At 39.1% G+C, this 19,777-nt stretch overlaps 1 protein-coding gene across 5 annotated transcripts in view; it reads left to right on the top strand.

Moving 5' to 3' along the window:
• The window catches only part of FNDC3A (fibronectin type III domain containing 3A), a 300,433-nt gene that overhangs the window by 180,309 nt on the left and 100,347 nt on the right, over positions 1-19,777 (top strand). For 4 of the 5 annotated variants that reach the window (XM_019524325.1, XM_019524327.1, XM_019524326.1 and 1 more), the window contains 3 exons: positions 3,909-3,985; positions 12,966-13,203; positions 17,657-17,929. In XM_019524325.1, the coding sequence (XP_019379870.1) occupies positions 3,909-3,985; positions 12,966-13,203; positions 17,657-17,929 (588 nt within the window). Of the gene's footprint in view, positions 1-475; positions 608-3,908; positions 3,986-12,965; positions 13,204-17,656; positions 17,930-19,777 lie in introns of those variants that run through there. The other variant, XM_019524329.1, reaches the window with a different exon arrangement.

Here is a 19,777-nt window from a genome sequence, read left to right as displayed (position 1 = left end):
TTCCAGAAGTGTTTGTTTAAAAACAGGTATGTAGGAGTACGTCTTCCTTCATGTGTTCCTGATTATAAGTTTAGAAGGTAAATCTGGTATAATACATGGCTGCAGTAATGCTTTTCTGCTTAATTAATGTAAAAATCTTTAAAATATAAGAACTCCTGTAAATATTCATATCAGCAAGTATTAATATGTAGTACTAAGTAGGTTACAAAAGCAATCAGAATATAAACATCAGGCAGCAAATGAAGCGTTACTCTGTAGGAATGATCCACTGAGAGAAGCCATCCACTTCTTTAACATGAACTGTATTTACTGCATGTATGACGAGCTTTAGCATTCACTTGTAGTGCATTCTTTAAAAGATAATAATCTCATCGTGGAAGAATAAGTGCAGTGTTTACAAGAACAAATTGCTGAGCTGCACACCTGAAGTTTTCTCCCCCCCGCTTCAGTGTCATGTGATAATCATGTGACTCGGTCAAAGGAGCTTTTCCTCAAAACAGCTTGACAAAAGCGAAACCATTCTCCAATTAAAGCTGCTAACGTGTCCAACCTTGGTTCACTGGATTCTGTTTATTCTTCTGCTGTTACAGTAAAAACAAAATGAGTGGTAAGATTTGCTGACTGTTTTAATGCAGTACTCTGCTTTTCTGTTAAAACAGGAAAAGCATTGCAGTAGTTTAAAAGCAGCCTGTGTGTTGATGTCAGATATACAATAGCTATGAAATGTAGCAGAGGTTTAGTGCATAAAAATAGATGTAGCGCTGTGTAAAATTATGCATTGTTTTACTTTATTATAATTTGGTGTTATAGAGGGTGTGCCTGTGCTGTTACACAGCATTTTAAGGATCTCCCTGTCTCTCAGAACATAAAATTAGCAGCATTTGGAGGCCATTATGAACACTGATTTTGTAAGAGCACTATTGTATACAGTTATTGCCCAGGAAGGATCCTTGTATATAGGCTGATGAAATACTTGGTTTCTCCTTTGAATATTACATCCAATTAAATTAACAAACTGCTTGATGAATTCAAAATTGAATATTTAAAGCTGAAAATGAGTAATAGTAGTGACAGGAATCTATTTGCATGTCTCATTAAACAAGTTTTGGTGGTTCTGAATTTTACAGGATTTAAATTTCTTCTGTTCAGATTCTGTTAATGATCAGGGCATCAAAAATCATATGCTATTTATTTTGCTACCTTTTTATGTTACTTCAGTGTACAAGATAAGTTTTCCTTTATGTCCTTTTCAAACAAGGAAGCTGGAGATTTTAAACAGCCAACAGCAGCAGATAATAAATGATCTGCTGTGTTCAGATTTCAGGGTTTTGTACATTTGTTCTAAATTTTTGTGAATTCTGTGATAGAATGTCTCGGGGGAGCCTCTTCCCTGCCTGGGACATAATGCTCAGCGTGGCAAGGAAAGTATTTTACAAGCTTTCTCTGTCATAATATCAGTGACATAACTTTAGATACAGTGGCAATCTTGAAAGTATGAGGAAAAATTCTTATTTGCTGGTGTTTTTTAATGTGTAGTAAGACATTTTGCAGACAGACATATATTGCAATGAAAAATATGATTGTCGTATGTGTTTGTAATGTGTCCTTCAGTTCTGTCTTCATTGTGAGGAGCTGTATGACTTGTTTATATGGAAGATTCTAGACTTCCATTTTAAGTAATGGAAACCTTTGAATTTTAATCACATTTGACATTATTGCTAAGCATTTTTGTAAGCCAGAATTCCATCTGAGTACAGTACAAAAATGGAGGGTTAAGATACTTAATGGTGCCATTATTAGCTGATAATGTAACATCATTATTATAGATAATAGCAAAATACAGTAAATTCATAATGTGTCTTTAACAACCTGCCTATTAGTAACCGAAAATAATACCTAAGGCCAACATAAGTCTTTTTTTAAATATGTTATGGCTAAATAAAATCGAGATCTTTACATTAGTTATTGCAAACAAAATTAAAAAGTAGGTTTTCTGTGAGGAAGTTATTTGGGGGGGTTTTCTTCTGGTTATTTGGTTGCTGTTTGGAGTTTTTTGTTTTGTGTTGTTTTTGTTTTAAGAGAATGCTTTTGTTTAATCCTGAATACACACAAGGAAACTTTGGTTCAAAGTCATGCAAGCAGTAGTGCTCCTTCTGGGAAGAAATTGGTAACAGCAAGGAACCTGCATTCATTAAAAAGCATAATGACTCAGCCAGACTTTATTTTTCTTTCTTGTTTTAATCTACTGTTAATTTTAATTATACAGTGATTTAGAATCCTTATCATAAATATAATGGCAGTCACCATTCCAGCCTGGGTAAGAGGAAACCATGTTCTGTTTTAAAAATGTTGAAGTTAAGATATAGATGTTGCAAAACCAGCACCTGGGCTAAGTGTTAACATTACAAAAGGACCCATTCAAATTCATATATTGTCTTAAGTTTCTTATGTCTTCATTACTGGGTCATAGGTGCATTGTGAAACATTGGCCCTCCTGGGAATGCTTTGTGTTAACTGTACTGCAGCACAACTTTTGTATTGGCTTTGGAAAAAGCTGCTCTTTAGTTCAGTCAAGAAAGAATGACACTTAAGACAGCCAATAGGTGGGCCTCGTAAAGAATATAGTTTCTGATCACAACCCTATCATTAATTTGGCAAATGTAGGTGGTGTAAAACATCAATTTGTATGCTAACCATGTTTTTGCTGGTGAATTTTTTTTTTAAGTTTTCTGTGTTTCTAGTTATTTTTAAATATTCTGTTTAAAGACTGTTTTAGAGAGAGGGCAGTAACAACTTTCAGTAAACAAACAATATGTTCGTGACGTTATTTATGGTCCTCCTCAAGAGTTTTTTTTTTAGGCACAATTTCCATTGAAGCCTCTGAGAGTTTTGCCTCAATTAGGAGTACTGAAGAGAACTCATAATTGCCAGCTAAAATTTACTGTAGTCTTTTTAATGTTTTGTTTGCCCTTAAACCATCTGCTTCCACTTTCAGCTAAAGACCTTGGTTTTAAATTCTCCCTTCAAAATCATGGGCTACTTACAAAGAATAAAACAGCTTCTTTTCAACTAAAATGCTTACAAGATGTCATTCTTTTCGTTATAAGAGGTTCCTATATAAACTTTTCAAATTTGACCACACACTAAGTTTTTAAGAAATAGCTTTTTGCTGTAACCCTGCTCATAGCATTGAGTTATACCTGTCTCTTTTTCTTCAGCAGATTTACTTACCAAGAACAGGATAGACTAATCTGCTCGTGTAGCTCTAACTTTGTCTTTACTTAGTACCATCTATCTACAGCTCTTAACTCAGTTGATAGGCATTAGTGTCTTAAATCTAAGACTACCTGTTTGGGACAGAGAAGTATTATCCTACCTTTACTATTATCTGTTTCATCCCTTTTTTAACTCCACTGCAGTTAAAGGAAAATTTGGGGTGCTTGGCACCTCTAAAAATAACTGAAGAGTTTTGCTTGCTTAAAGTCACACAGGCTACGTATTACAAATTTGAGGAGAACCCAGGGTTCTTTGCTCCCAGTGCTGTTTCTGTCACAAAATTATCCTTCTCGAGTACTTTCTTAGTAAGACTGTATTTGGGTTCTAGTCCCTTTTAAAATCATTTTGATAATCATTACTCTGTTTTTAAAGAAAAGCATATTAAAATAGAATTTGAAGTTTCTATGAAAAAATAGTTCTCTACATTTTATTTTCTGAGTCATATCTGTTATTCCTATGAATCGAATACCATTCCTTATAAGTTTAGAGTCCATGTTGTTTGTTTATTCATATTATTGTATGTTTCTTTGCAGAGATATTGCAGCTGAGAATGTACTTTGAACTTTTTCAGCTTGTTAAACAGTGTTGAAAATATTGCTGAATAGTGCTGAATATTTCTGTAACCCATTTAGGTCCTGCTCAGGTTCCAATGATGTCCCCAAATGGTTCAGTGCCTCCTATTTATGTGCCTCCTGGCTATGCCCCACAGGTATGTCCATATATTTGATTTATATAAACCTAATTTATTTACATGAAAGGTGCACGCAAATAAAACATTGTCTAGTACGCTTCTGTGACTGACATAAAGCTGGCATGTGTAACCCATCAAGCTAACCTATCAAATTTCAGAATTACAGCAATTGCCCATGAAAATAACATTACAATGTTCTGTGGTGTCTTTTCACTAGGAGTCTCCCTGTATGTCTCCTATTGGATGTATGTTTATTATTATTTGCTTATTTTACTAATCACTTATATTGTGGTAGTATGTAGAATTTACAGCTGTGTTCAGGCCTCTCTTGTGTTAGGCACTCTGCAATTACAAAGGAATATACGATCCATAAAATGAAAGCATACAGTCCATGACATGTACCATTCTTCACGTTGGAAGAGCAAAGACCCATTGGCATCAGCAGGAATCAATATGGGTACAGGGTTTTGTGTCTCTGGAATTCCCTGTAGGATAGGGACTTAAATGAACTGGATGGACAAACTAAGTAGAAAGGATCTTTTTCAGATAGGTTGACATTTACTGATATTATTTCTACAACATCATGCACAATTGGGCTTGCTTGGTTGTGCCCATTAGATATTACACAATATAGTTTTTTATGATGTTGACCTGGTGGTACAGCTAGCCTACTCCACCTTTGCTGACACAGTGTGCCCACTGTAATATTAATTAACGAATAAAAAAACAATGTAAAATACAACATTAAAAAACAAAGCCAGTCAGGTGCACATGTTAACAAAGGGTATAACATGCTATTCTGCAGTGGAGTGCTTTAGGAGTAGAGCAGATTGTCTGCATGGGCTTGGTTACCCTCTACTGAGAGAGATTTGTGTGTAAGCAATTCATAAATCTTTAATATTAAACTTCCCAGACTGGAAGCTAAATGGATTTTATGGGTTTTCATTCTTTCATTTTGTTTTAGATCATAGCCCAAAGCCCTGACCTATTGCCTGTTAAAATTCACTTTCTGTCATTACGAAGAATAAAAATGCTTATAGTTTACTATCAGCAAGTTTCTTTGGTTCCTTTTTTATTTCAGGTGAATTACTTGACATTAAAATGTCATAAAATCCATGAATATCTAAATCATTTTCATTAAATTAATATGTGGTTTCACAGAGGACGCAAAACAGCTTTCATCAGTTACTTAGCACACAGAAGGATAGAGCTCTTATATTCCAGTAAAACCCATAAAATGTAATAGGACCAAAATATTGCACACGAAAATGTCACAAAATAGTGGTTTATACAGAAAGAGTCTGTAATAAAATAAACAAAGATATTTGACAATGCAATGGATGCCTTGCCATCAGTGGACTCATCATTATCCCAGACGTAATCCAGTCCCAACGAGATTTTAATTTTACCACTCACAATTAAAAATATAAAAAAATCACAACTGAAGGTGCAAAAGTATATTAAGATATGTTGAAATACATACTGAATGTTTAATGCCACCAAGCTAAGAGGGGAACTTCAGCATAGCTACAATTTATTCATCCATTTTTGTTTAGGTCTGTGGTGTCAGACTTCATCCAATCCCTGGTTTTGGTGATAACACATTATATTTTCCACTGTTAATGGTTCTAGAAGTTAGATTTTCTCACTGTGCAAAGTTAAGTTTCAGAAAACATCATATGGTAAAATTTTAGTATTTCCTTTACCCAATAGTGTGGGTATGCACCTTGCTCTCTAAAAAGAGACAAACTACATTCTTAGTTATCCTGTATTATTGATGTTCAACCTGTCTGGCCCCTGGGCTGGTTAAATAGTGTACTGTGAGGCCAGTCTGCGGGCCAGATCCAGCATGGTGTCAGTGTACACAATTGGTCTGTGGGTGTGATCTGGCATGCCAGTTCCAGTTTGCATGCTGGCCCAACTCTCCTGAATCCGGCTATGGAGTTAACCCTGTGTACTAGCACAGTTTAGTGCACAGGGCCATGTCATCCAGCCTGGAGGGCTCCCCATGGGTCTAGAAATTTGGCAGTAGTAGAGCAGCAAATTAATGCAGCCACTGCTCCCCCAGCTGCCAGATTTCCAGATCTTGTGAAGTGACTCAAGGGCCAGATGATGTGCCTCCATGTGCTGGAAGTTGAGCACCACTGGTCTATATGTATTAGCCTATCGTGGGCTTCCCAATGATGTTGACTGGTAGGGGTGTGTGAAGCAGGCAGTATTTGATTCGTATTTGGCCTGATTCAGGGGACAGCGATTCGATTCGCTGATTCGGATTGTTGTCCCAATTCAATTCCACCAAATATGAAACAAGATTCAGTTCTGATTCAGAGAATCTGCGATTGGGCCATAGACACAGCTTTATATGTTTTTTCTACATACCTTGAGGTACCAGGTGCAGCTTGTGAATGCTGAGATGGTGGGGCAGATGGAGCGTTGCACCGGAGCACAAGGGAGCATCCCACGGGACTGGAAGTACTTCCGGTCCACTTCCAGGTCTGCCACTGAGCATGTGGGGGACCCCCCCATTGTTCCCTCCAGCTCAGCAGTCAGTTGTGAGGGGATCCCGGGTGTCGTCCCAGACCCAGGAGGCACCAGTCCCCGAGCCAGGAGACCCATGCTCCCATGGGATGCTCCATCTGCCCCACCATCTCAGTGTTTATGAGCCATGCCTGGTACCTTGAGGTACATAGAAAAACATATAAAGCTGTGTCTTTGACCGAATTGTTGAATCTCTCCGAATCGATTTGGATGCTTCCAATTCTATTCAAAGAGATTAAAGGATTTCCTGATTTGATTCAGATTTGGAGATTTGACTGCCGGATCTCCTCCGAATCGAATCGGTGACCAAAGCTTCGCACAGCCCTATTGATTGGTTCACACAAAACAATACATGGATGGATCTTTACAAAAAATAACTGTTTAGCTAGAAAAATTATTGTTACAGTCAGCATGACTTTTTACAGGATAAAAGATCACGCGGCACCTGTTTCTTCACTTGGATTTGATAACAGCATGTGTTGTGCAAATAGTATGTGAAACTCTGGCTTTTAACTTTTTCTTGTTAGATTAGGATCCTGTTGATTTTAAGTAGGCAGTTATCTCTGAATTACTTTAGGTGCTTAATGGTACCAGGAAGATAGTGTTGCATTGATTTGATTTTACTCAGATCAAATTTAGATAAGAATCTGAATCTGTTAGTGGATCTTGATAAATACCTAAGTGGGCCAACTCAAGCTTGTATGCTAGGTGTTTTGAAAGTGCTATCATATAGATTGTATCAGGCTCAACAGATTATATGTTAACCATAATATTGCCAGAAGAAAACGTAGTGGGGTTTCATAAAGAATGTGAGCTAGAACACATCTGGAGTTGATAGATTTTAATAAACTTCCATAAATGATGGCTTGCTGAATGCCTCTTAGTCTTGAGATTTGATGCATTCTGCATATAAAAATATATGTATATAAAGTATGTTTGTATGTAGACAGAATTGCAATTCACTTAAATTAAGGGTAATTCATTTAAGACTGGTGCTTCATCCTTAACTTATCATGACACTGAGATACCTCAGAGGTCTATGAACTATGCTTAATCTCAACACCATATGTGCTTCCATAGCTAATCACAGCAGGGAAGGTTTAACGACCAAGTGACAATATCAGGTCTGTTTTCTACTGCTTTTTCCTATTTGTTAGATCCTAGATACTTTTGTAGTACATAGTGGTAGTTGACTGTGTATGTTAGAAAGAATAACTAGCAAGCCCTTGCTTGATACAAGGATAAGGGCTTAAGGAGAATTAAAGGCTCCTGAGGTAAGTGGGGAAGCGGGAGACCTGGGGGAAGACCAAGTATGGGGGGGGGGGCAACAGAGAAGGTACTCTCGTATTTCCTGAGAAATCAGGAAAATCAACTAGTTACCTTGGGTGCCTTTACACAAATTCACAGAGCCTGGGAATAAGCAGAAAGAATTGGAAGTCCTTGCACAGTCACAGAACTGTGACATGATTGGAATAACAGAGACTGGTCGGGTAGCTGGCATGACTGGAGCACTGTCATGGCTGGGTACAAACTGTTCAGGAAGGACAGGTAGGGGAGAAGATGAGTTGTACTTTATATAAAAGATTCATGTGATTGCTCAGAGCTCCAGTATGAAACTGGAGATAGGCCTGTCAAAAGTTTCTGGGTTAGGATCAGAGAGGAGAGCAACAAAGGTGATGTTATGGTGAGGGTCTTCTATACACCACCAGACTAGGAGAAAGTGGTGAATGAGGCTCTCTTCAAGCAGCTAGCGGAAATTTCCCAGTCACAGGCCCTGGTTCTCATGGGGGACTTCAATCACATCTGCAGGGAGAGCAATACAGCAGTGCACAGGCAATCCATGAAGTTATTTGGAGAGTACTGGGGACAACTTCTGGTGCAAGTACTGGAGTGGCCAACTAGAGACCATGCTTTTTTTGACCTGTTGCTCACAAACAGGAATTAATTGGTGAAAAATGTAGCAGATAGCAACTTGGGCAGCAGAGACCATGAGATGATTGAGTTCAGGATCCTGAAGAAAGGAAGGATGGATAGCAGCAGAGTAAGGACCCTTCAGAAAAACAGACTTCGACTTGCTCAGGATCCCCATGGGAAGTCAGTTTGAGGGGGAGAGGAGTCCAAAAGAGCTGGCTGTACTTTAAAGAACAGGAGTGAGAGTGCAGGAACAAAGCATCCTGATGCACAGGAAGACCTAGCAGTTATGGCAAAAGACCAGCTTGGCTTAGCAGGGAACCCTTCAGTAAACTAAATCACAAAAAGAAAGCTTATAAGAAGTGGAAACTTGGACAAATAACTAGGGAAGACTATAAGAGCATTGCATAGGAATGCAAGGGTGAAGTCAGGAAGGCCAAAGCACAATTGGAGTTGCAGCTAGCAAGGGATTTTAAGGGCAGCACCATACCTAGACTCCTGACAACCTTGGGTGAACTTTTAGTATCAGGCCCCCCTTCACCAGAGATAATGATAATAATAAAAAAGTTACCATTTTCGGGCACCCTTTCTGTCTGGGTCCTGGATGGCCAGCTGGTTCACCCATAACTATATCCGGCCCTGGTCAAGGGTAACAAGAAAGGTTTCTACAAGTATGTCGGTAGCAAGAAGAGGATCAGGGAAAGTGTGGGTCCATTATTGAATGGGGGAGGCAACCTTGTGAAAGAAGATGCAAAAAAGGCAGAAGTGTTCAATGCTTTTTTTGCCTCAGTCTTCACAGGCAAGGTCAGCTCCCAGACTACTGCACTGGGCAGCAGTTTGGGGAGGAGGTGAGCAGCCGTCAGTGGTGAAAGAACAGGTTAGGGACTATTTAGAAAAGCTGGACATGTGCAAGTCCATGGGGCTGAATGGGATGCACTTGAGGGTGGTGATTACAGAGCCACTGGCCACCATCTTTGAGAACTCATGGTGATTGGGAAAGGTCCCAGATGATTGGAAAAGGGCAGACATAGAGCCCATTTTTAAGAAAGGGGAAAAAGGAGGATCCAGGGAACTACAAACCAGTCAACCTCACCTCACTCGTTGAGAAATTCATGGAGCAGATCCGCAAGGAGTCCATTTCTAAGCACTTGGAGGAGAAGAAGGTGATTAGGAATGGTCACCATGGATTCACCAAGGGCAAGGCATGCCAGACCAACCTGATTCTCATCCATGGTGAGATGACTGGATCTGTTGATGTGGGGAAACCGGAGGATGTGGTATACCTTGATTTTAGCAAGGCTTTTGATAAAGTCTCCCACAACATTCTCCCAAACAAGCTAAGAAAGTATGGGATGGATGAATGGACTGTAAGGTGGATAGAAAACTGGCTGCAGCATCGAGCTCAGAGAGTAGTAATCAATGACTTGATGTTCAGTTAGCAGCTGATATCAAATGGGAGTGCCTCAGGGGTTGTCCTGGTTTTGTTCAATGTCTTCAGCGACCTCAAAGATGACATAGAGTGTACCCTCAGCAAGTTTGCAGATGACACCAAGTTGCAGAGAGTAATAGATACACTGGAGGGTAGGGTTGGGATTGAGTGACCCAGAATAATTGGAGGATTGGGCCAAAAGGTATCTTATGAGGTTCAATAAGCATAAGTGAAAAGTCCTGCACTTAGGACGGAACAATCCCATGCACCAGTGCAGGCTGGGGACTGACTGGCTGGGCAGCAGAAAAGAACCTGAGGGTTACAATGGGCAGTAAGCTGAATATGAGCCAGCAGTGTGCCCTTGTTGCCAAGAAAGCTAACAGCATACTGGGCTGCATTGATGGGGGGGTTGCCAGCTGGTCAAGGGAAGTAATTATTCTCCTCTACTCAGCACTGGTGAGGCCACATCTGGAGTACTGTGTTCAGTTTAGGTCCCTCCACCACAGAAGGGATGTGGAAAAATTGGAGAGAGTCCAGCCGAGGGCAACAAAAATGGTGAGGGGGCTGGGGGACATGACTTCTGAGAAGAGGCTGAGGGAACTGGGCTTATTTAGTTTAGAGAAGAGAAGGCTGAGGGGATTTAATAGCAGCCTTCAGGTACCTGAAGGGGGGGTTCAAAAGAGGATGGAGCTGAACTGTTCTCAGTGGTGGTAGATGACAGTCTCAAGTTGCAGCAAGGGAAATTTAGGTTAGATATTAGGAAGAAAGTTCTCACTAGGTGGGTTGTAAAACACTGGAACAAGTTACCCAGAGAGGTGGTGGAATCTCTATCCTTGGAGGTTTTCAAAACCCGGCTAGCCAAAGCTTTGGCTGGGATGATCTAGTTGGGGATGGTCCTGCTTTGAGCACGGGGTTGGACCTAGATGAGGTCTTTTCCAGCTCTAATTTTCTATAATTCTATGATTTTTGTGGGGCAAATTAAATTGACCATGTCTTATTCTAGTTAAGTAGCTTTGAAGAATGTTGCCAGTTAAAAATATTTCCCAAAAAGGGACAGCTTGTGTTTACTCAAAGCAATAAATCCTTTGAAAATATCTTTACATGAGATAAAATTATTTAAAAGCTCTGTCCCTAGCTATATCATTTATCTGAATTTCAGTTTAAATATTTTTATAATTGATATAGGGCTGGGTATTTGATGGGTCAGAAAATACTTGGTGAATAGGGTCAAATAATGGTCCAATATTTTAAGCATTATTTTTTAGAACAATGAAATGAGAAACTTTAATCTTAAGTCGGTTAGATACTTATGCTAATTACAAAAAAAAAATTAGTTAATTGTTATTCTGAAACAAATAACATTCCCAAAAAATTAATAATTCTTGCATCTATCAATGATAGGTAAGTGTAAGCGTGAATAATTTTTAAGAACGAACGGTTCTTCTTTTCCTTTGTTTTTATCCCTAAACCTCAGGGCCAGCCCAAACAGTAACAAAATTTAAAACACATGAATTAATCAAACAGAAGTAGAATATACATAGCAACTTTAAAAGACAAAAGTCATTTTTTAAAATGCAGTTATACTAAGTGAGCGGCACAACAGCTCTTCAGGCTCTTTTGCTTTTTGCCTTTGGAGATGCCTGGAGACACAGTAGATAGCAAATAAGAGAAGGTTTTCTATTTTCTACACTTTAAGGACCAGTCAGCCCTCATCTACAATACGTAGTACCCCCTCAGTGGTGCCCGGTGGGATGCAGCCTGTCCAAATTTTGCTTTAGGGCAAAGTGCCCAAACTTAAAGGCCAGGCATATCTGAACTAGGAGCCAGGAGAGAGAGAGGACATTATCAGACCCGGAGTCAGAAAGCTGGCTCCAGTGGCACTTCAGCATTGTCATCTTAGGCTAGCCCAAGGGGAAATTCACAAGGCAAATTACATACCTCTCAGCAGCCCAGTATGGGGTTGGAAAGATGTATATTATCTCATGGAAGTTTAAGTCCAGCACACCAAAGAGGGCCCCAGTGGTGGCAAAGAGCAACCGCAGCACGAGCAGTCAAGGAAAGCATGATAGAAAGTCTTCTCCACCTCCTCACAAAAGCATGGAGGAGGAGAGACAGAACTAGAGGATTCTTCAAGTTTTAACTGTTGTCAAATAATAAGCAATCAACTGATCAGTCAGTTGACCTTATTTGACTGGTCAAGTGACTGGCTTGCCAATCCTAAATTTATATGCATTTGTGGCGACTGACTCCATCTTAAGTAGATTTTTAACATCTGAATTTGAATTGCTGTGTATACCTGCTCCCAGTCCAACTTCACTACAGAAGACCATCTCAGCAAACATCCAAAAAAATATGGAATGGGTTGTGTCCTCTATTTAAGTAGTGGTTTATATTATGCTAGAAGGCTTGTAGATTGTTTTTCCTTCTCCTTTTATTTTTCTAAATTATTATTTTTCTCCCTATTTTAAATTTCTTGCTAACTCTTTATTTGTCAGCTGTGACTGTATCAGTATGCAGACCTGGCAGCTACCTCAATTACACTATTCTGGGACATTTTGTTATTAGGAGTTCAAGAACAATGTAATTTTTGTCATTCAGGCTGATCTTAGTGCCCCCATAATATTTCTGAGCAAGGTAACTTGAAGCTGGAGTTACCATTTTCAGAAATACTACCAGTTGGTAGTATATTATGCTAGCACCTGTTGCATTTATTTTTAATGTATTTATTAATGGCCTAACTACTCTTGTGAACCAATGGCATGTAAGAATTAAAAGTTATTTATACATTTCTTGTTACAAACAGCTTTGTTGTGCGGAAAAGGTGTTTTTCCCTCCCTTCCAGTAATCAAATGCATTTTTACAGTTTCCTGAAAGAAATGAACTGAAACCTGCTAACATCTACCACATTCTGATTTTACTTTATTTTTTCCAGTTTTGCTTCTCCTGTACTTAACATTTCTTTAACTTTTTTTTTTTAAAGAACTTTCTGTAAGAAACGTGTATAGTCTGAATAGTTCCAGGCTTCAGTCTCTTCTTTGTGGGGTCCAGCTGATACAAGCTGTTTTGCTGTCTATGAAACAATCCTGTAGCTGATAAATCATTCCTTCTCTTGATGTACAGGTTATTGAAGACAATGGGGTTCGAAGGGTTGTAGTAGTTCCCCAGGCTCCTGAATTTCACCCTGGCAGTCATGCTGTGATACATAGGCCTCCACATCCTCCCCTGCCTGGCTTCATTCCTCTTCCAACCATGATGCCCCCACCACCACGTCATATATACTCACCTGTTACTGGAGCAGGTGACATGGCAACACAATATATACCACAGTATCACACTTCACAAGTATATGGAGATCTGGGTAAGTAACTTACTGACATGTTACCATTCAAACTACCTCTTACTGCTCATTCTTCTCAAAGTGACAATCTTGTACTGACTTCCAGGACTCAATATTCTATTGATACATAATCATTGCCTTTGTCAGGCAGGACTGCAGCCTGAATTGAAGTTATTAGCTTTGGGCAGATCCATGATTTCTTAAAGTGGGGTGCAGCACACCATCCCTCCAACCATGGGAGGATGGGCACTCCTTCCATCACTTGCTCCTGGATAGCAGGACATGAGGCATAGGGGGCACGATAGGGGGAAGGTGCAAGAAATACAACCCACCTGCTGCTGCTACCATCCCTTGCCATGTTCAGTACCCCACACAACCACAGCCTGTGGCTGAAGCAACCCTGGGGTTCCCCCTGTGCCTGGGTCAATAGTGAATGCTGGTGGCAGCAGGAGAAGGTGAATGAGTGCACTGTCACACCCACCAGGGATCCATCCCTGTATTAGTTAGACAGCGTGTAATACAAATACATGGTTTCAGAACACTGCATAGGTTTGTACTGAAATAGATTCTTTCAGAACAGTGATGTCACAGGCTAATCAAAATCAAGCTTATTAATATGTAAAAGAGTACTACGCACAAAGGAAACAGCAAGGTGATGGAGGGAAGTAAATTTAGTGAATTAATGGTTAACAGTCTGGCGTAATAATAAGATAAATGCCTATAGCCTGGTTCTGAATTATGATGCTTTCGCAAATGTTGTATACATTTGAAGCATAAAACAGAATTCTTAATCTCATATTCATTAAAAATGTCATGGATTTTTTTCAAAAGAGTAGATATATTTATTGATATTGTAACTAAGGTCCCACGTACCTAATTAAGCTCTAAGTCCACCCACTGTTTGCTGGTGGTTCCACTTCATATCCTAAATTGGTTGTCTTATAGCTCATCAGAATGTTGAAAAATGTAATTGGGCATGCATACCAATTCTGCGAGTTCTGTGATGGCAAAATGGGATTGGTATGTGATGTGTATGTATGGTTTTAATACAATGATTTCAGTATTTACATTTTTAAGTTTGTTTTTTTTTTCCTTCTTCCATCTCTTTTGTTTTCTATTTAATAGCAAACACTGACCTTGAAAGACTTTGGAGTATGTAGTCAGTGTGCCACTTTGAGTAGCTTACCAGGTTTCTTCTGTCAGAGGAAGACTAGAGACTTCTTCCTCTGATGTCTATGGGCACCTCAGATACATAGGTCGTAGATCTGTAAAAATCATTTCTAAAAATACCCTTCAGCATGCTGGGTACAGCATTGAAATATCTCTGCTTTATAACACAGCCATAAAAATTACCCATGTCTGGAAACAGACTATCTCATGCTTTCTTCCTGTTTATGTAATTAATACTAAACTGCACTTAAGGAATAATTTCTTCTGTGCAATACTTCAAAAGTTCTGTATTTAGTTATCAGATGTTCTTGAGTGCATGTTTACAGTTTTGCTAATATTTGGACTTACTGTAAATGGCAGTTGTTTGCTTTTTGTTTTCTAGATTAACAGTTGAAATACGATAATAAAAAAAACACTTAAATGGCCTGTTAGTCTCACATATTAATAAAACATGGAATTCTGGAAATACATGGTATATTATATATGTAGTTAGTTTCTTAACTACCAAGCAGCCTTAAAGAAGAAGCATTCATTGATTCGATCTAAAATTTCAGGGTAGTTCGAAAGGAACAGAAACAGCACAATTTTTCACTAAACGCTAACAACATTTATTTTACTTACATCAGTCCATTTTTGGTTATAATTTCAGTGCTTATTACCAAGTCTGAATTTGTTAAAAATGAAATGAGTATGGAAGCTCATACAGTTTTCCTTGTATAGAATCTAATTCTTGGAGGATTGTCTTATTCATCCTCCTCTCCTGCCCCGCTCCTCCAACACACACATACTACTGCAGTGGGGAAAATAGTGGCAGGGGGGAAAGCAGCCTGACTCCTGCCCCTTGTCCCCTTGCCTGCCCTTCTTCTGCCCCTTTGCCTGCCCCCCCTAGACCCGGGGGAGCAGGCAAAAGGCTGGCAGGGAGAGGAGGGGAGGGCCCTGCCAGCCTTTTGCCTGTCCCCCAGGTCTAGGATTCAGAAAATGTGGTTATTTCCCAGGACTGCCACAGGTTCCCTGTTTAATCTTGGACAGTTGACATAAACTGTGATTTTCAAAAGTAGGAGAATTTTAAAAAATGCTCAGTATCCAGTAGCTCTGGCTGACCTCACTGAAAGCAATTTGGTCCTGCACACTTAAAAATCAAACCTCTAAATAAGTGATTGAATTTAGGCAAACATTTTTAAATCTTGGATTTAATGTCTATTTCAGTCATCCGTCTATAATTTTAGGATGATAATAGATTCTTGTGTCACAAGAATTGTGTGGAACTGGAATGGAATTCATAACTACTTGGGAGAGATTCAAATATTAAGAGGCATGAATAAAAATTAAAAATAAACTTCAATTTGAATGTAAGACTAAATGCTACAGTTTCACCATTTTCAATTAATCCATATTTTAACTTTGCGTAGTTTAACTGAGTAAGCTAACATAGTTGTGTTTCCTCTTGGCAATTTTTTTTCCATCAACCTAAGTTTAAAAAAAAAAAAATCATCATGAATTATTTTGGAGACGAGAAATCACCACTACTATTCTTCAAATTCTGTTAGCCTATCAAATTAATAAATTCCCAGGATTGCCAGAGTTGTGATTAAAAACTTGCATGCATTGAAGTCAATGGCAAAACTCACACTGATCTCAGTGCAGCTAGTATTTCATCCTTGGTAAAAGTCTTGTCATATTCATATCTGTAAAGATTTTTACCTGGCATGGTAGATTTAAATTATGTGGCAGGGCTGTTGAGTTTTGTACCATAAGCAGTGCAGAATTTTCTGACATATTTAAATCTGCTTGGTTGCTTCAAGTAAATTCCAAATCAGAGTGTCTTTATTGAATTAAATATGTGAAAATTAGTAAAACTACCAATTTTTCTTGCTTTATGTTGGTACTAAATTAAAAACGCAAGTCAAATTTGTGCTACTCTAATATTAAAATCCTTGTTAATAATTACATTGGCAACAAATAATTCCATTGCACAAGATGAATGGAAGTGGACTCTGGAGGCCATTTGTTTATCAATGATAAATTAAATATTCAGAATTTTTTTTATTATGGTTTGCTTGATTAAAGAATACATTTAAAAAGCTTTATCTCATCTTAAGTAATCCGTCTCTAATATGTTGTCTTTGCTACCAAAAGTTGATGGGTCACCTGTCTCTTCCATCTGACACCTGTCTTCCCATTTCTACACTTCTTATTTAAATACAACCAGTGCATAAACTAAGAAAGTAGAAAGACAGATCGTTCACCCTGAGAGAAATCTCCTTTTCCCAGAAGTATAACAAACACCATCTGTTTCCTTTACTAATGATAGATAGGATTACACTGAGGAAAATAGAGCTGGTGCTGTGGGATACACCTTTTAAAAGGCTTCATGCTGTGTAAATAAAGCATTTCTGCATGTAAGGTTAAAAATTAATAAATCGTTAGATTTAGAAAAGAAGAAAAAATCTTTAATACATCAGCAGTTCACATTTTTATTAACATCTGTCCAAATCCATGTTCTGATTGGATATTTGGGGGGTTGGTAATGTCTCACTCATTCATCAGCCTGCTGCAGTTTACTCGTTTGATCTCTTTATCCTACAGAAGAGGTGATATTTTATGTCCAGGATATTATACAGGGATCTATTGTCAGGTTTTTCAAGATGGTACTGAGTGCCGAGCATGCTTCTAGCCATATTTGCTTCGCTCCATTACTATCTTTCAGCTGCCTCTGTTTTACCAACTGATTTCTGTGGGGGGGTTTTGAACTAACAGATTTAAAGTATTCTGTTCCAAAACCGAGTTGCCAACTGGTATGGTTTGTTGCTACACAAAAAAGTTATATGGTTTAAATTAAAGAAACTGTGTAGAGTCGTACACTTTGAGATGGCATGTCTAATTACAGACCAAGGTGCAATTCATTTTATTTCTCACTGTGTAGGGTTTCACATGCCTTGAAATGAGACTTTCAAACACAATAATAAGTGAGGTTTATAAGAGATGTATAGTTTTACTTTTATTCTGGCATTTTCTATTTTCATACTTGTGCAGCACTGTTCTAATAAATCCCAGTAGCTGTCTGTTACACCAATAGGACACTAGAGGGACTACTTTACTAGTAGAGACAAACCAAAGTCTTCTGAACAAGCATTACTTTTGTCCACATTTAAGTGTTGCACCTAAAAAGCAAAGTAAAGTAAGGAAAATTAAGATAATTATTTTTACTAAAAAAGATGATCAGATGTGATTTCAACTTCTAATGAATTTGTAAATGTTCTTTGTAACATATTTTGAGCACTTAATACTTTTTACTTTCATTTAGATACCCTCCCTACCCATGGAAGATCCAACTTTAGAGATGAAAGGTCTAGTAAAACTTATGAACGTTTACAGAAAAAATTAAAAGATCGTCATGGAACACAGAAAGATAAATTGAACAGTCCTCCATCATCGCCTCAAAAGTGTCCTTCTCCCACAAATGAAAATAATGGACTTGTGAAAGGACAAAATCCAAGTGGTGTTAGCACAGGGCCTACAAAGAGCAAGTCTCTGGAGAAAGGAAAAGACAGTTCGCAAATGGATGCAGAAGTAGAAGGTATGTGTCAGAAGAATTTAAGATAAAAATTACCTTTGTTCTCTGTATTATCTTTAGAGAAGGAATACCATGCTTTGACCAGGTTGGTGCCGGAAATAGTTGCATATAATCTGCATAAAATGAAAGAAATTGTGACCGTCTTCCTCAAAGTAGAGGAATAAACCTCTAAAACGTTACAGTTCCTGGCATGCAAAACTCCATTTTTGAGCAAATTTTTCAGGTTATATCAAAGTGAGTCTGAAATTTGGTCACTGCTTGCTGATGTTAATCAAGTGCCAACAGTCTGCTTGACCCTTTAGGAATCATGTAATAAAATTCACTCCCTTCTCTAGACCTCTACATACCAATTATTAAGCATTTAGTTTGTCATATTTGTTTGAAGGCAGAGCTCAGCAACACTTTCCAGCAGGGAGCTAGAATGCCCCAACTTGGATCTGAGGCGGGCAGATATTAGGGCCTGGCTGCTTCTGCTGTTTCTCTCTGCTACCCAGCTGCCAAGCCAGTGCCTCGCAACTGCACCTTTGCTGAACCCCCAGGTGCCTGGCTGTAGCATAGCACAGGGAAAGCACCCCCCTGCCACCAAGTGCCGCTGAAGCCATGCCATGGGCCAGATCTGGTCTGTGGTGCCAGATGTTGCAAATCCCTATTCTGAGGTACTTTGTTCTTGTTTGTAACTTATACATTTTTTTCCATGCAAAATCTTGCTGAAAAGCTTTTGTAGAAAAAAAAGGCGTAAGGAAGGGTATGAATGAAGATATGTGGCTAGAGAGGCAACCCCGGAGTACGAAGTAGCATAGCAGATATGACCAGAGTTAAGAATGGGTAATGTAGTCAACAAAATATCTATGCAGTATATGCATTCAGTATGAAAAGATTAGAAGGATGTAAGTGCAGGGTAGTAGAGCCATAGGGAGCTTTGAACATCACCAAGACAAGCATGAATATGAGGCCTGCTTATATTCAGGCCAGAATTGCCAGATTCTTCACTGCTATAGCAAGTTAGTAGTAGGAGGGAGGACCATTACTATACATGTATGGGAAGGGAAATTAGTTTACATGAGTATGTATGCCACACTGTAAAATTGGAGAGTATAAGTAATAGGGAGACCCTTTTACCAGATGTTTACTGAAGTCTTGAAGGGGAATGAGTTTCTTGTTTCTGTTCTTGCTGTGAAGAAGTTGTGAGGGCAGGCTGTTGGCCAAATTTTGCACAGCTGTACTGAGATTGCAGGAGTGAAGACAAACCAACAGCCTCCAAAGTTATGGATAAAAGTAAGGCAGGAAAGGCCTGCAAGATCAGAAAGTCTGCAGACTGTTGCTTTACCTTGTGGTCCTGGTACCTCTCAAGAATACATATCCATTGCCTACATTCTATTCTACATTGGTTCTTGCACTCCCTTTCCACCATGGCATGTAAGGATCTTCTACAATTGCATTAAGTATTGTGACTGACACATCATGGGGGGCGCCTTCCCTTCTATAAGATGAGAATTGTGTTTGCCACACTGTTTTGCTTTGATAAGGCATGGGTAGGGCTGTGCGAAGCTTTGGGTGCTGATTCGATTCGGAGGAGATTCAGCCCAATTCGGTGGCCGAATCTCCAAATCCGAATTGAATCAGGGGACCAATTAAAAACGTCCAAATCGATTTTGAAGCTCTCTGAATTAATTTGGAAAAGATTTGGAGAGCTTCGATGATTCCGATAGTCCCCGCCCGCTGCAGCAGGGAGCTGGACTCCATGCCAGTAAATAGGAGGCAGGGGAGAAGGGAGTGGACCATGGGGGAACCCCTGTCAGGCCCCATCCCCTGCCTGCTCCCCCAGCCCAACCCCCCACTTCCCCAGCCCCT

The sequence above is a fragment of the Gavialis gangeticus genome, unplaced genomic scaffold, assembly GCF_001723915.1.
Source record: "Gavialis gangeticus isolate Ggan-Ray unplaced genomic scaffold, GavGan_comp1, whole genome shotgun sequence".
NCBI lineage: Eukaryota > Metazoa > Chordata > Crocodylia > Gavialidae > Gavialis > Gavialis gangeticus.
Note: the sequence above shows the minus strand (reverse complement) of the source record. Positions and strands in the feature narration are given on the sequence as shown.